Here is an 18,851-nt window from a genome sequence, read left to right as displayed (position 1 = left end):
TTATTATTCCTTATTTCTGTCTTTTCATATCATTATGTAAATCAATCATCTTTAACTCTAACTCCATTAGAAGTAAAAACCACATTTACACATATTTAACTATGTAATATGAACATTACGATGGAAACACATTATTATAGATTTATGCGATTATAAATGTGCACTCTCTATGGTTGTAAATGATTCCGAAAATCCATTTGATAACAATACTTACAACAGATATTCCTGCTTGGGAGTGTTGATTATCATTCTTGTACGTATGCATATGTGTTTGTGTGGCAAGCTGACAGGTGAATTGGTCCTAGAAGATAAAAAATGTAAAAGAAAACATCAGATAGGCCCTGTTTTTGCTAATTACATTTTGGATAAATCTATGCTTCCTTCTCTCTTCTTCCTTTACTGATTGATAGTTTGTAGCCACATCAATCAATTCCAGCATTATTTTAATATATTCTGAAAAGTATCCTATTTCTCTAGTTTTTCAATATATCCATTACCCATTAGAGGTCATTGTCATGCAAGAAAAATCAGCTCTGAAATAAAGACTGGGAAAGTAATGGGTTTCATTCGACAGTCCAAATAGTGAACAATTTTACATTTTTACAACATTAATATTCCATTTTGATAAATGGTTCCCCCTAGTTTTTTACATTATCAAATATGCTTAAGGTTGTACTTTATCATTAAAAAAAATAATTTTAAAGTTAATTTTGTTCAAACAGAAAGCCTTAAGCAAAAAAAATCAATTGTCCAAAGAAAAAGCTTTTAACTTAAGTGTCCAAATCACATTCACACTCCAATTTTAATGAAGAAATTAAATACATTAAGAGGATTTTCCTTTTCATGGAACATATATGTATTGCATAAAAAGCAGGGTCATGCACATAGATTGGCGGCTTTTGAAATGTGGGTTTGAAGGAGGATGGAGAAGGTGAAATGGACAGAAAAGAAAACAAATGAGAAAGTGCTTGGTATAATGAGGAAGAAAGGGGACTGTGGGGAGAAATCAAAAACATTGAAAAAATGGCTGCAAAGCATGTTGATTGGCAATGGGATGTTGGAAACCATGATTGTGAGGTGTGTTAGAGAAACGAGGTAGGGACAGAAGCTGGAAAAGGATATTTGACTGAATGAAGGGAGAAAGGAAGTATACAGAGTTGAAGAAGGGTTTATTTTAGAGTAGGATATAGGCCAGATTTTTTGTTATGACAGAAAAGAGAATTGTTGGATGACTTGTGTCCATCCAAAGCCTACATTAACCAGTACATTACCTACGATGATAAGAAAAAGAAAACCTGAATAATTGCCCATTCAACTGAATTCTTTGAATATCAAAACATGAATTAAATTTTCTCCATCCAAGCATTGAAAATTTGCTTCTAATGCACCATCATTAGCAAAATGAAAATGTGGTATTTTGCACTATTCCAAGAAGTTTCTAAAAAATATAACTTTTTTTACTTCGGACACACTAACTGGGTCACTATAAAGACCTTTGACTCCCCACTCTTTAGTCAAAACAAGTGCTTTAGACGGCTAAATGCAAGTTGACATATCTTACCTCCACCTGCTGCATGTGAGGGGCTTGCATCACATACTGGGTTGGAAGCCATGGAGTTGTCGGTAGAGAGTATCCTTGCACCTGGTTGGCTGCTGCAGCAGCGGCTGCTGCCACTGCTGCTGCAGCTGCGGCACTGTAGTGATGTGGATGGTGGTGCGGGTGGTGGTGTGGTGGGTGATGGTGCGGATGGTGATGGTGGCGTCCTGCATACTGGCCCATAGCTGCTGCCACTGCTGCTGATGGTGATGATGACGAAGTTGGCAGCATCTGGGCTCCGACGCCATTCTGGGACAGGGTGGTGGGGTCATAAGAGACAGGTGCCCCCTGGTTAGGGTACCAGGCATGAGGACAGACACATCGTTTAGGTAGAGAAGGGTTTGGCCAGGAGGCAGCCACAAAACAGGGATGGAGGAAGTGAGGGGGTTAACCATTCCATTCAGAGGAAAGCAACCAAAGGAAAATAATATACCAAATGGAAAGGTGGGTCGAGTGGTTTGATGCAGAATCCACGGGATAGATAATTAATACGTAAAATAAGGCCAGGGAAATTAAAAAGGATTCAAAATATAAAGGCCAGGTGAAAAAAAATAATATAAGAGGAATCACAAAATATGTATCATTTGGGAATTGAAAGAAAACATTAAACAAAATGAATTTTAGAAAGGTTAAGGAATTGGAAGTTGAAGGTTATAAGTTGTTTGGTGGGACAACAAGAAGAGCAAAGATTAAGTTGTAACAGATGAAGGGAAAAAGGAAGCAAATCAGTGACAGAAAAATCTTAAATCTAAATGAAAAGTAATAATGTAAATTTGAAATGCGTAACTCTTTTAAATCAGAATTTCTACAAATGTAATATGAAGTGCACATGATCATAATTTAAAATTTAAGGGGATCAGCCCTACAATTTCAAAATTTGGCAAAAGAACTTGACACAATAACCACATATTGAAATAACTGCTAATTGTCTTTAACTGCTAACTTTAAACATTGACCAATCTTAGATAATAAATTGGATTGAAGCCTCTTTCTTTAGAGACCCCAAAATGACTTGCCAGTAACCTTGAATTATTATACTTTGTTTTGAAATAAAACTTCAGATATATTACATAAAGTTACTAAGAAATCAAACATTATAAAGTTAGATAATTTAATCACATTGTTAAAAGTACACAATACTTAATGACACTCAAACTAAATTTTCATGCATGTCACTATTTCCTCCAAATTTGAAGTTCAAGATCTTTTTGCAAAATATTTTCTGTATTATCTATGATTTTTATAAAGAAAAACAGTTTAAAGTTAAATGCAAACCTTAGAGCATTATATGTCACCACTAATGGTAAAAATATTACTTCATATAATTAAAGGTGATTATGGTCCCATAGATAATTCTCATTCCATTAAAAAATAAAACAAAAGTAAACCCTTTTACATTTTAAAAACTCTAGCTATTATTCACTTGGATCTAGTGCAATTATTTAGGATTGCTATTTTCTAATGCTCTAAAATTGACGTCGTATTATTATTGGGTGGTGAGATCGGAGTCTACAAAATTTGAATCATGATGTACTATTTTGTCATCCAATGACATTTCCAGATACTGGGAGCCTAGGATGAGGCCACATTACAATTTTATCATGACGTTGTTTCAGTACGACATTATTGCTACTGCACCAATGAAACGCAACTTTCAGTACAGAAAACCCTCCCACAATCCCTCCTACCAACATACATTGGAATACTGATTAGCAATGATACTTAATGGCAGTAGAGGTTGGCTAAAGGGGATGTCACTCCTAAGCTTAAATATTGTATCTTTTGTAGAAACTCAGGAGCCTATAGACACTCAACTGAAAGGAGTATGAGTCATATGAGAGAAAAACTCATAAGGAGAAATGATCTGTACATGCATTTCAGAACTAAAATAGCACAAAAACTTCCAATTGACTAAAAAAGGTTGTTAAAATTCCATAAATACAGAAGAAATCTTTTTGTTAGTGTGTGATTGGTTCAGATCAAGTCCAGAAAATTGAGTCAGCAAAAAGCCTAGCCACTTAATGAAAGATATATCTTGCTCTGATTCCTTGGGTAATAATATCTCAATTGCAGCCTCGAGGAATTTTAGTCAATTAACCATTCAAGGGATTTAGTATGAAAGAAGGGATGAAGTAGATTAAGGCATCAATTCATGATATCACACAGATGGGAAGAATGAAACTGCAGTCAATTTACAGTGTTCATGAGTGTGTGAAAATTAAAAGCAAGACTATTATAGTCTTTTGAAAAATGTTGAGTTAACAATGTGCTAGATGGAAGTGAAGATGGCATTGAATGAGAAAAGTAATATCTCAAGGGAAAATAACTGCATATATGATTTTAGCATTAGTGATGAAAAATTTCTACGATTAATAAATGTTTATACATCAGATATTTTTTAAATGCCACAATTCTATTTTCTTCGTGTAGTGTTAAAATATTTTCATTCTTTTCAGTCTGATCCAAGAATTTTTCATAACCTGAAAAATCACAGAGCATCTTATTCGCCAGGAAATATGGTTATGATTTTATTCAATGAGGTAAGACTCCTAAAACACTTCCCTTCCCTAATAAACACTATATCACCAAGTTTCTTCTAAAATATTATCAACATCATACTCTTGAAATCTCTGAAGCTTTATACAATTTGTTAAAATATTAACCATAGCAATCCCCTCGTGGCATAAGGTCTTGTTGCCTTCCATGACGCTCATGAATTATTTGGTCTTTATGAGTATATCACTATAACATCTCCCACTCTTTGCCCAGAATTTTTGTCGGTAAATTTTTATTAGCCTCTGCTGCAGGATATAGTCCCAAGTAAAACAAATGAGCCATGAAAAATATATAAGTCTAGAAGTTACAAATGGGCAGGTTGATTCAATATTGACCTAACCTTGTGGATGGCTTCACTATTACCAATTGATAAAGGATATTAACTGTAATTTGGGGATTGCTGTTTATATTTAGATTTTCATTACATGTCGGACTTGTTATACAACTGGATTATACTGTATGAGTTTAGCATAGCATTCGGAACAATATACTGTAAAATGGTGTATCATGCTGTGTAATTGGTGTTGTGTCACTGCTGACAGTACTTCTTTCCAGAGCTGAAGTGAACCTAACACAATTTAATTTTGAACCTGGACCATAAGCTTCACCATCATGAGCCTCAAAATTTCAGTAACCAGCCTGGACTCATTGGATACCTGTGCTTGTTTCTATGGTTCAGCTTTAGTATTTCAACGTGTATTTCTATTAAAAGTCTCTGCCCAGCTTAGGGAATGTTACCCAAAAAAAGTAAGTTTAAGTAGAGGCGACTATTGTACTACTTCAGTGTTTAGTTCGTAATGCACAAGTTGATATCACATAAGTCAATTTGGTTGTTTTCAGTTGAAGTTTTAAGGGATATAAATCATTTTCATCTTAAATGAATACCTTCCCAAACTAGGGCTCAATAAAGTGAAGTTTTACTGTATTATACAAAATAAATGCAGTCACACAATTGTGTCTTTCTCAAAATTATGGGATCCTTATTTTGGTCTAATTATACTTTTCAGTGCAAGTATGGGAATAAAATTATGCCTTAAAAAGGCAAGTTAAGAACACCACAGTAATTTAAAAACATTCAATGCTCAGGCAAAATTACATGCAGCACTCAACTTGAACAGAACTGCATTTCCATAAAATCATTTCTTCTTAATACATTAGATAGTTAAACCATTATATGAATGAGCTGAAACACATTTTGGCCACATCTGGAAGCTCATACGACACAAATACTGAAAATTATTGTTGCCAAACATCTATGTTCATAATTGACATTCATCTATAAGCAAAGAAACTGGATGAATACTGCTCTAGATAAGAGCCTCCTCACATTAACCAAAGTAAGTTGTGAGAGGGGTCTTAAGATACTCTCCAGTTCCAGCAATCCTGACAGGTATATGGCACAACAAATATTTGCATTTATTTTACATAATAAAATTACTAGCATGCAGAAACCTATTACTCTTCTGGTCATCTCATCCAACATAAAAATTCACTTAACAACTTGCAATCCACACAATAACAAACAGTTCTGGATAAAATATAATGCAGCATTTTTCATAAATACTAAGGAGGATGACTTAAATATACTAGGCACACGTTATAATAAAACAAACCAAAAATTAAATCTTTCAACAATTGTTGAGTTTACTATTATGGGACAAAATTAAGCATAACTTAAAGTTTAAGCTACTCTACCAGTCTCACGACAACTCAATTTTATTAGCAACCTCAGTGGCCAATCAGACCCATTTAACTGAAATTAAAGTTTGTTATAAAACTCCCATGCAGAAGAAGCTGTTCAAAGGAATTCCAACACCATTCACATTAAATTTTGACATTGTTTTGTACAAAAAAAAGCAACTTTGCCAAATAAAACTTGTATTTTACAGAGCTGATATGAAGTTAATAACTGAAGGAGACAGAAATGCTAAAAAGTCAATTGAAAACAGCTAAAACTGAAGAAATGTAACCATGTATATTTATAATTTTTTTAAATACGGACAGGATAATAGGTACTTTGACAAAATAATATGGAAATATTCATTAAAACAACTATATTTCCCAATAATAAAAAACCCTGTGTGCTTAAAGATGAAAGAAGAATGAGTATTTGTGACTAAACTCCCAAAAAAAGCCCTAATTGTTAACATATTTCCCGAGAAGAGCAATCTAGACCTCTATAATCATGCATTCATAATAATCTACCTATGGAGTTGTGTTCATAATTCAAGAAACGTTTAAGGAATTATTATTTTACTAGATGTAAGTAGCATATTTAAAAGCACACTACTTTGTACTTTCAAGATTAAGTACACAACAGCACAAGAGCTAAAGAAATTGTGTCAAACTCAAATATCAGTTTAAATAAATTTGGAAATATACACTTTAAATAGCAGCCTTCCTATTTGATTGCTTTCACAAAACTAGCTGATAGCTCCACACTATCACTGCCTGATGACCTATATTCAACAAAATGGCTTTGAAAAAGAAATGCGAAAAGTGATTGGCAATACGAAGTCTAGTAACATGAAACAGGTTCATGGTATCACTTCTTTTTGTGAACCTCTACTGATCTTTGAACTACTATTATAAACTGGTCATTTGAATTATTATTCCTTTCCAGATAGGCATCTTGATGCTTATCACAATAAACTCTTGATTATCTATGTGATGATTTTATTTGCACTATTATATATTAAGTGCCTCAAAATTTTAATAAACTTACAATCACAAAGACAACTGTATGCTCTAAAACTTTGATATACTTTAAAAAAAAAACAAGTTTGAAATATTAAAGGCTTTCTTAAAAGTTTTCCATCTCACTAACTCAAAAGTTGTCAATAGTATTTAATGGTTACATTGAAAAACATTTTTGTAGTATCCATACCCCCCCATTATCCTTTCCCCTCACATTTTTAGCCCTGAGAAATTCATATTCTCCTTATATGCAAGCAAATAAATAGCTTTAATAGGCAACAAATAAGTTATCACGTATCTACACTGCATTATTTAAATTGGTATAATATGACAAATATGAATTCATGTCAGCAATTCTTTGCCAATATTCATGCCAGTCATTTGATTTTTCCAGGGGACATGATTAGTTTAGCTTTCTGTGGGATTTCATTCTTCGATCCACTTGATGTTAGTTCTTAGTTTATTTACTCTGTGATTTTATGCTCTTGTAATACTTTGATTCTACCCTCATGAAAATGGAAAATATACAACGAATTTCTGAAAAATGCAAATTAATCATTATGAATGAAAAATGAATCTCTCTGTCTATAGCCTTCTATATCATAACCATAATTTCAACATATTTTGGTTATTCATGTTTTTTTGAATATATGACTATATATTTAATCAAGCATCCATAAGGATGGGTAATGAAAAGGGTACTGCACATGTCATAATGCTAAATTGATGTAATTTTTCATCATTCAGCATCTAACAGTTTCTCATGAGTCACAAGAAAATGACAAGCTAGGAACACCCAATAAGGATGCCAAGAAATGCCCTACACCTGTAGGTATCCTGAGTTTTTTTTACCTTACGTAGGTGTAATCACTGTGCATAACAAAACTATAGAATAGAAGGAATAAATCTGTTCTGCTCAACCTAATATCATAAAAAGACTAGATGACACAATATTTGGACTCCCACAGGGCATATGAATACAAAAACTGTTTTACTTTTTGTGCAAAAATTTTCGTAACTATAATTTCTCTCTGAAAAAAGATCTTATCCCATGTTTGTCTCTTTCACCGCTGAATTTTTTCATACCAGTTAGGCCCCATTGTTTTTAATTTTTTGTATATTTGTTATTTATTTCGCTATTTGCCCTGCAGTAGGAATAACAGTAACATGTACTTTGAAAAATTTAATTAATTGACAATCACAGTGAATAATAATGATCCATCACATATTTCAAAGAATATCAAGTTAATAGTTATTGATCAATGAATTCAGCCGTAACTCATTAGTTATGTTGGAATTTATGTGAATAAGAAGAAGAATAAATCAACTTATTACAGAGCTGTTACTAAAGACAGAGAATTACAACCCCAGGGCAAAGTTTGTAATTTTTGAGCAAGAGAGTAACGGTATATAAAATGCCACAATATAAGATTTTCTTTTTACGAGGGGACTATAATTATGATGAATACTTGGTTATTTGATTTGATATTTCATCAAAAGACACCAATCATGCAAAAACTTTACTCTCTTTCTATCAGCCACCAAATTTGTCCACACTTTTTATATAAAGGCTAAATATTAGATTTGCTTTATGAATCTACTGGGAAAGCATAATTATACCTATCTTCACATAAGGCCATCTTCTTATTCAAGTATTCAGAGTATTACTCTTTTAACAAATTCACAAATCTAATGACTTCAATAATTAACACAAAATTGTTATTTGCTACAACATTAAGAAGATATTTTAAAAAAGTGCACAATGTACTAGAGGAATTATATAGATGAGGTGAATCACTTAAACTTTTGCTTTGGCCTATTAATTGCACATATAAGACAGTGAAAACCAAATTGCAGGCTAATTAGTTAACTAATCTTGAAGGCATCTCTTTTGGCATTCTACCATCAACACTAAAATTCTACAACATGTAGCCATCAACACAGAAATTTTGGTAAGAAAGAACATATCGTACATGATGCAAAACATTTAAATAAAATACCAACTTAAAAAATCAATTGCATTCCTTTTCTGAATTTGAAAGTTCATGGTCATTTTAGACAAAATTACAATTACTACACGGTCATTAAATTTTTAAATAATGAATCCAAAGCTAGACAATACTGTGGGTCAAATCAAAACCAACTGAATTCATTGTAGTTCATAAAAGTCTCGCCTGTTAAAAGGTTTTTGACCCATCTAGCATTAAACTCAGATTACATTACAATATATTGAATATCATCACCATTATCAATTTAACCAATTAAATATAAACACAAACTATACCTAATGATATTAACGTTTTTTGTTAAAATCCTCTGTTTACAAAAATTTCAAACAAGCAAAAGCATATTCAGCTTAATGGCATTTGGAAAGGTATATATACTGTATCATATCTAATCAAAATGGTTAAGCCTAAAATAGTTATTTTCAAACACATTACATAACCTGATAACCACTGGTGAAAGCCACAGTTTCAGATTACACTTTTTAGGCCTAAAATGTCTACAATAATAATTATCAGATGAATCTATTAAGTCACTGTTCTGGCTCTGGAATTTTTTTAAATTTTTGTTTCAAATGCCTAAATTCTTCCAGTTTTATGTTAGTTTAATATCTTGGGCCAACTCTGAGGCAATTGATTGTATTTGTATCTCTAAGTGTCCTAATAACGCATTTCAAGATTGTCATTTAGTTAGCTCTGGTACACCTGTGAGATCTGAGCAGGGATTTACATTATTTCACTCTTTCTTGATGAAATAGTTAGTTAAAAGTGTTATTACTTGCACAATTATTTAATAATATCAACTCCTAAAATTAGGCATACATGGCCAAAAGTTATTTAATGTTTAACTACAAGAAATTCAACTTTTTCATTAATGGCCAACCAAAAATTGTTATGTGAAGAAAATTTAAGTTTTCAAAGAAGAATGCCATAGTGGTAAATGGCACAAAGCCATTTGCTTGTTGCAGAGAAGATAGAGTAATTTTATTGTCACCCAGAGACAAAATGGAGGAAGAAAATGTTTCTTCCAAGTGTTTCCTTTTTATACAGTGGAATCAAGAGAGACTAGATCATACAGTTCTTTTGAGAGACAGAGATTGCATTCTTTACAGTGGATTCACTTCAGAGAATGATTTTTATTTGAAAAAGTCAATTTTTGTTGATAATTTCAAGAAAATTTTATTCATACTTCTAAAAGTTATACATTAAAATATCAGGAGAAATCTTTGCATTTTCTACAGTATTCCCACAGAAAGCTTACATTTGTGAAATTATGGATGCTGTGAAGCTTTTGAAAAATTTCAGAGATTGCAGACTTTTTCATATTTTCCTGCACAGGCCCAAATAAGGAGTATGATTAATACAATATTCAGGTGTTTCAAATTCTGGTATTCACTGATGACTCGGCTATTTGAAAACGTAATATTCTGAATACGCTCAGAAATTTACTCCAAATCTGTACATGAGCCATGACTGCTTTTTGACCCCACTGAAATTGTTGAGTTGAGAAAAAAAAACAAGCTACAAATGTATGCCTGAATATTACATAAGTTTAGTTTATGGCTAATAGAAATAAGCGAGCTTGACTTTGAAACGAAGATGCGATTTAATGATTCCCATTGTTATGCAATTAAAAGTTATTAATTGATTATAATAATGAGTGTCCACTGCATGTGCAATATATGCGTATCATTAACTAACTGCAAATCTCCATGTAAATAAATATCATGGGTTCTCATTGGTCAGAGATACATTTTGAAAAATCTTGATATTCTTGAATCTCTCTGTCATATCTCAAAACTGTTTGTCATATCAAGATTCCACCACACATTTTTCCATGTGAAGAAATTTCCATCCATACTTGTAATGAATGATAAATAAAGAGAAGTGTACGCAAAGCTTTACATGTCTTAGTGTTAAAAGCAACTAACTACAGACTCTAAAACTCTTTCCAGACCTTTCCAAAACTCGTAAACATTTGGTATATTCCCACCTCTATAAAAGTCCTCATACAAAACTTCTAATATAAATTCAAATTTAATAGCACTACCAGATGCTCAAAATAAAAAGTCTATGGATTAAATAAAAAAAAGAAAACATAAAGACTATAAAACAAGGGGAAACAAATAGGAAGGTGGTTCAGAAGAAGTAAGCAGAGTTGCTATTAAGTTTTCCATTAAGCATTCCCCTGTGGTGGGTAGGAAACAAAAGAGTAGGACTACTACACACCCAGGTGAAGTCACCCAAGGGTCGCCACTGAGGCCGCCTGGACAGGGCGAATTTGGTTGGGCAGCATACCTCTCCATCTCTCCACATCCTGTTGTCTGGGCTCTTGAACTGACTCCTCTTTTTGATGCCTCCATCTGCAAACTTCACCAGCAATGGCTCCTTGCAGCCAGGTAGGGGGCTGCCATTGAACATCTGAATTATGTGCTCACATTTCTCCTTTGTTTCCATCCTACAGGTATTTCAAGACCAATATCAATACCATGAAAATACACAAAGCTTTCAGATTACTACTCACAAATGGTAGCAATTGGTAATGATAACATCCACTAACTGTAGATAAATTAATGGTATGCATATAAGACAAAAAAAACTGTCTCGAAGAGGAAACTTGGTATGAGCATATGAAATATTATAATCTATAATACATTGTTCATAAAAAGCCAATCTAGGGTCTTTAAGTGCACCTTATAGTCATATTCTGAAAACCAGTATTTTATATTTCTTATATTTTCCTACTCTCAATTACAGCAACACCCTGAAAGCCAGAAAGTCCAATGTAGAAGATTGAAAGCCAGCTCACTTGATACAGGAATCATTCAGTTTCTAGATGAAATTGTACTTACCCTTTCCAACAAAACTGGTTCTGCCAAAAGGTGGCATGCATTTAACAGTGTGATTTTTCACAAAACTTTGTATTAACACCTATTTCTCTGGTAAAAACTTAGCTTTAAGCATTTTTCCCAAGAGCATTTACTCCTTAGTAGCCACAAAATGAGATTTGGTAATTCCGTGAATTTCCTGAAGTTATCTGACCAAAATATAAAAATAACAAGATATATGTTTTTCAAAAAAACAATGCGTGATGGAAAGTATTTTGAGCAATGAGATACCAGTTTTATTTTTGGCTTACTTAAGATTCCCTAAAGCAATCATGTCCAATTTTCATAAGCAGAGTGCATAATGCTTTCGAAAGTATTTACAGGGCTATCCAAAACTTTCCAATGACACTATAAGATATATATTTACGTTTCCTGAATTCATCAAATAAAAACTGTAACACACCATTCAAAATCCTCTTTCGTTGCCATTAACAAGCATACAAATGCATAGCCATGCATATCACACACACTCTTATTGACAAAAGACCATCTAAGTATTTCCCCATATACCTTTCCAGAGCTAGATTGAAGGGCTTGAAATACAATATCTATGGCTGGCCTATGTCTGGCCCACACTTAAAAAATAAAATATTTTTAAAATGGATTTTGTTAGGTTGAATAATGTGAGGCAGAAGAAACCCCCAAATGACCCATTGATGATCGCATTTCCAGATATCCAACATTTTCAGCCTTCTTTGTATTGATTGAACATTGAAGGATCCTCTCTGGCTTTTCTGATGTATGTGACTCTTAAGTGATTCGTTAAAGATTCATAAATTGTTTCATTTTCAAAAAGAGGAAAAAATTAATTACATTAGCCAAGCCTGAAGGGATGGTCTCCAACCAAACCAATTATCTTTATTTCTTAAAATACCTGTAAAATCAATTTCCTTTGCTTTATTTCTCATGGATAAAACTATTTCATTCATTTTCTCTAAAAATTGTCATAAAATAAATGAAAGGACTAACTTTGTAGTTCCACACGAAAACGATTTATTCACACGACCCGGGTTTCGAAGTAAAACTTCATCATCAGGTTCACCTAATGAATCGGTTCCATAATGTTACGCCAGAAACCATTAACTAAAAATTGTCATAAAACCATCACTGAACAACAGAAGAAAAAGTATTAATTAAACATTTTGGAACAATGCCACGTTCTTTTGAGATTGATTATCATATTATCAAGTTTATGATCAACCATAAACTTAAAGTAAAAGCTTTCATCTCCTCATTTTTTAAGACACAACATGTAAAATGGCTAACACAATATATACTTGTTAAAGTAATGCTCCATTGTTGAATGCAATCAAGGGAGAAATTTAGCAACCTCTATTAAGATTATGATTCATCATGAAGGGAAGTCATATAATGTGAACACCCTGATCCTATTGAAGAAAAAACCTGACCAGAAAATGAGGCAGTACAAAATGACGATTAAAATCTTTACATATATACAATATTGAAAATGAACAAGAAACTATCTCATATCGGAACAATAAAAAAATATTAAATTATGGAATCATGGCCAGTAGCTTAGCATTTCACCATATTTTCTCATATTACCCTCCTAATCCCAAAAATGGCAGGATAACAAAAATATTTCTGGGCAGCTATGGTTGTTTAAAGGGTGTCCGGAGTGCTGTGACATCACACGAGACTTCCCGAATACAATTTAGGCAATGGCTTGCTTTATAGCCCATTTCCCATTAAAATCCTTACTGATGCAATATACAAAAGTATATGCAGGAGACAATATACAACAAAAAACAACACAGTAATCAGCTTCAATAATAATTTTGTCAAAACAAGAGATATTTAGAATCTGCTTTGCTTATAATTACAATAATACATTCCAAATTCTTAGGAAGGAACTTAACCAGAAATTATGTTTGAAAATAAATGTTCACACAAAAAAGTACGAATATAAATTATATAAAATCAATTTAATTTCTTACCTTGCAAAGCCAACACCTTTACTCTGTCCTGTTGTGTCTCTTAAAATTCTAGTAGATATCACTTGACCATATTTGACAAGCATGTTGTCCAGATCATTCTCTTTATAATTTAAGGGCAAGTTGGCTATGTAGAGGTTTGTGGGATCTTGTTCCTGTTGCTGAATTGGGAATAAAGGTTGAGTGTTAGATGACACTGGCAGTGAAGAGCAAAGCATTAAAGATTTCATTTTAAGAAAATATAAAAAAAACATTTCCTTCCTTCATTTAATTCTACTTATAATCAACCATTGTACTATTGTACTGACATTCACATTAAAAGCCAAAGGTGTTAATCTTCAAATAATGAATATTATTCTTTATCAATTATTATGTTACTGGCATTGCTAGCATAATGCAGTTTGATAATCAGCTATGTAGTGCGGTTAGAAACTAACTAAACTGTAAAGGTTAAAAGAGCTTAATTCACTGAATGGTCATTTACTGACATATGTACTCAGGCTAAGCAATAAAATCACCCGGGCCCAAGCTATGAGAAGATCACTACTTTTATTAAAATATGTAATGAATTCATATTGGCAAACACTTGTTAAATTGTGCTCAATTCTTAGGCAAGAAAAAACTAGTCTTAAAGAAAAGACACTAATCTACACAGATTGGTAAGAATTCCTATGTTACTACACATTAAATGATTTGGCACAGTCACAATCATTTATCAGAGTCACAAATATAGCTGTCTACAAATTTAGATAGGATAATCAGAGATCCCACTTAAAAGATATCTAAGCAAATTGACAGCAAGTTTCTACATATTGTTATTCATGACCAAAATATAGTATCATAAACAGTGAAATGGAAATAATATGCACATATTGTTTGCCATTTCAAAGCTACACAATGACAAATTCAATTCAGAAGAAAGAAGAAGAAGAAGAGTCAAGGATGGATTTTGGAGAAGAAAGATTTGGGATGAGGAAAATATTGCCCCTTTATATTTATTTCTTTTCATTTGCTAATTTCCATTTAAACTACAATACTTATGATATTAGAAATGTTTCCTGTACCAGAAGGCCAGGATCAAACAAGCAAATTATAGCCACCAATTTTTAAATATTAACTTTTCAGTTAATTACCATAATACAGCTAACAAGCCAAGGTTTCCTTCAAAAACATAATTAATTATGTTTTATATTACAGAAGGAGCTTATTGAAATCAGATACTGTTCGTTAACTAATTTTGCAAAAAGTAAAAAGGTGTTCTCTTTAATAGGCATTTTTAAACAAAAAAAATGAGAGGTGACCTACACAGACTTGTCCAGTTTTCATTTTTCACAGGATACACAAAATGCAACAGCCGCATGTGGCAATTTGAATAATGTAATGACAAAGATCTTCGAATCCCAAATGTATACTAAGGTAGTAAATTTTACTTTGATCAGTTACATTTAAAACTGTTAAAATAAGTAGCTGGAGTGACATTTCAGATATACTACTTAAGTACAGATGGACCAGGTTTTTTCAGACTATAATAAATTTTGCATTGAGAGAATTTTTCCAGAAGTACATATTCTTTCATGTAAGAAATTTAAAATTGATTAAAGAGAACTCTTGTTATTTAGCCTAATGAAAGGGAGAAGACATGAATGATTGAAAAATTTTACTATTTCTCAAAATTTCACCAACTAATATCCAACATATATGTCTAATGGAACACTGTGAAGCTATAAACTGCTTCAATCTCATACTGACTACCATGGTCAGGCAACATTTAGAGCCTCAAAACATGTAGGGTTTGTTCCTGGCTGTGATTCACTCGACATGCTCCCTCACTGGCTTTAGTTTTCCAATTCAACTCTGACTATATTTATCTCTTCCCTATAACCCTGATAGATAAAGGTTTTAGTAATATCCTTTGCTTGGAACCTTGTTTCAAATTTTTCACCCATGTGGTCTTCAGGAGAGCTAACAGTGGATTTGTTTCATGAGGGTACTGAGGAAACTGCCCTACTGGCTGTCCAACTATATGCTATTCATACTATATGCTATTCATACTATATGTAATTGAATATACTATATGTACACACTATACATATATACATACTATACGTAACTAGTGGTTCATTAACCACCTTCAATTCCGTATAGAATGAAAACCAACCCCTATTTATTCTCTAGTGTGGTGCAAAGATTACTGCATTTGATGGCATATAAAAGGAACTTATTTCCAAAATAGGGGCTCAAAAATCACTCCTGGGCATTACATGCTAAGGCAGAGTATTTTGCAGGTGAAGAGCACAAGGCGCCCACCACTGCAGGAAAATTTGACCATGGTACTAACTAACCCTATGCTAAAATATTATTTAATTAACCTATGTTGTGCTATTATTATTATTACTAGTGGATAGGCAAAGAATTAGAAATTCTACATAATTTACTAAAATGTACCGCACATGGACTGTAAAATATTATCCTGGACATGCCATTCCAATATGCAGTTGCGATTTTCATCAATTATGGCAGGTTAAAATTTAAAAAAATATAAATGGTAGGAACTGAAAGTAAAAAGCCATAAGGGCAATATATCAGAGTAACCTAGTGAGTTTTCCCTTTCAGCAAAGTTTCTCATTGAAATCTAGCAGTTTGAGAGGGTATACATTGAAAAATATCACCTCATCTACAACAAATTTATTTCAACTGCACAACCATCAACTGATCATGTAAAGCTCTCTGCTTCTTGTAAACAACTTTCTTATAATTCAAACAAGATCTACTCCGTAGGATTTATCATAACCGTTGCATGTAACATTTTACAAAATTTGAAACGAGTAAGTCATTGCTCATCCAGTACGTAATGCAGCCATCACAATTATCATTGCTATATTTGCAATGTATAGTAGTTCCTCTTTCAATTCACTCCTGAATCGTTAACATCTTAAAGTTGACACATTTTGCAAATATCTCTTTCTTTATACGAAGGTGAATTGAATAATATTAAAGGTCAAAATGTGTAGCTATGTTTGCTTACTTCATACTTCAACAAAATTTATCATCTTTTTCATTTGCTGGCCATTCTTGATGACATTAACTCACTACTGTCGTATATACTTCTAAAATCAAGTGAATCAACTAAAAATTGAAGAAAAGTGCTAAAACTACATGAACCATGAAAAAGCCATGTAGAAAGATAGTGTACCATGATGTGTGAGTTTGAGAAATAGCATTAGTTTTTAATTCTTTCAGCATTATAGCAACTACAAAAATGATTTTGGTGGTCCATTGGCTCCTAAGTGAGTGTTTCTAAAATGTACATGCAGATGATTACATATTAATATATACTATCAATTTATACAAATAAGAACTAGGAAAACAAAATATAAATAGAAGTCATCCATATTCATCACAATACTTGGTACATGTTGTTTCTTTAACACTGGTTACAAAATGATTAAGCATCAAATTATAAAATATTTTTTACTGAAAGAGCTAACGTTTCATTTATATTTGATTTTAGTATTGGATCCTAAATATTGAGTTCCTCTCTTACAGTAAAGCCTCAATAATCTGGACTGAGTCCAGCCATGTAGTTAGGTGGTTTCTTTTGTGATCACAAGATGGCAGTCATATACTACTTGGGTGAAAAAAATTATTTGCTTGGAAGTTTCTAGGAACACGAATGAAAAAATTTTTCACCAATTCATCATTTTCCAGTAGTAATGTAAATTATGAATTACCAGTAATAAATGGAGCAAATAATTCACTTGTTCACCTAAATGCCACATGTTGCCCAGTAGGGACACATTTGTGTACAATAGATGACCAGTTCTTCTCATGTGCTTTTGTGATTTCCGAAGCAAAAACATTATTTTGATTTCTTCTGGCAGTAAAAAAAAATGGCATAAGAAAAGTATGGTGTTAAAAGAAAACACAACTTCAAACATGTAGACAAGGTGAAATTTCTTGAGAAATTGGGAGCTTGAGTCTCTGCTGCTAGTTTGTTTGGATGTTTTTGGTATGGCTAATCATGACTGGGCTTGATATGAGACATAAGATGGATATTACAATAAGAATCAAGGAATTAGCCTTCCTAATTAGTTCTTGAATTTGTGAACAACTAAGCCTTGTGAAACTTATAGGTGTCAACCGAGGTGATTTGGAAGAGGAAATTAACGACCACCGTAGAGGCAAAATTACTTACTGTGTGACAACCTCATGATACCAGAGCGAGTTCACAAGAGTCAGTCAGAAGAAGAATTGAAGCAGGGACTAGAAGCAGAGAGCTGATGACACTACACGAGCAGGAATACAGGGAATGGTGAGTAACGATGGAATATGTAGCGAGCAAAGCATTGCCCAGAGGCTCTACAAGCAGACCCAAAGGTGTGTACGGTATAGATGGTAAATTTGAAGGTAAGGGTTTAAAAATCCTCCTGATGAACAGTAGAAGTATCATAAACAAAACTGGAATAAGTGACCATGCAGCAGTGTATGTTCATATGGACTGGTATAGATCAACAAAGGGAGGTATGGGGGATGAAAAGAAATTTGGCAATATACCCAGGCAGATATGGGAGGGTTTCAGGAATTTTTAAGGGGCAAGTTCCATGGGTGGAGCGACCATGGAGAAAATATGGGAAACATTCAAAGAAATAATTCTTGAAGGGCAAACAAAATACGTCCCCATAAAAAATTTGAAACAGAATACTGATCGAGAGTACTACAACATAACCATAAAAAAACTCAAGAGAGTGGAAAGAAAGGCACAAAGATTAAAGAATGAAAGTAAAGAAATGTCACACCATTACAGGGCCTTGGTCCAGAACCTAAATAGGGAAAAGAAAAAGGCAAAAGAAAAAATTTTTATCAATACCATTTGGAAGGACAATGCAACAGAATTCCATAAATACAAGAGAACGAGGAAAAACAATTGGGAATGCATGAACATATTAAAAATAACGATAATAGCATTATAATCAACATTATAGAAATAGCAAATATTTTTAACTCCTGCTTTACGGGTGTTTTTTGGGGCATAGAAAACAAAAAGAAAAGTAAGGCTAGCCTAAATAGCTCAGAAACAACAGAGAACTTCATCAGGATAACAGCACAAAACAGCTCACTTCCCTCGACAACAGTATTATCGTGGAGGACTTGTATT

At 32.9% G+C, this 18,851-nt stretch overlaps 1 protein-coding gene across 5 annotated transcripts in view; it reads right to left on the bottom strand.

Moving 5' to 3' along the window:
* shep (alan shepard) overlaps nt 1-18,851 on the bottom strand; it is a 543,944-nt gene that overhangs the window by 15,081 nt on the left and 510,012 nt on the right. For 2 of the 5 annotated variants that reach the window (XM_071590328.1, XM_071590331.1), the window contains exons 6-9: nt 13,700-13,857; nt 11,083-11,311; nt 1,562-1,885; nt 215-301 (exon numbers count right to left, since the gene is read on the bottom strand). In XM_071590328.1, the coding sequence (XP_071446429.1) occupies nt 215-301; nt 1,562-1,885; nt 11,083-11,311; nt 13,700-13,857 (798 nt within the window). The remainder of the gene's footprint in view (nt 1-214; nt 302-1,561; nt 1,886-11,082; nt 11,312-13,699; nt 13,858-18,851) is intronic. The other 3 variants (XM_071590327.1, XM_071590329.1, XM_071590330.1) reach the window with 3 other exon arrangements.

Source organism: Hetaerina americana, unplaced genomic scaffold (assembly GCF_022747635.1).
Source record: "Hetaerina americana unplaced genomic scaffold, ioHetAmer1.1.p SCAF_4, whole genome shotgun sequence".
NCBI classification, from domain to species: domain Eukaryota; kingdom Metazoa; phylum Arthropoda; class Insecta; order Odonata; family Calopterygidae; genus Hetaerina; species Hetaerina americana.
The sequence above is the reverse complement of the archived record's forward strand: the minus strand, read 5'-3'. Positions and strand labels throughout refer to the sequence as shown.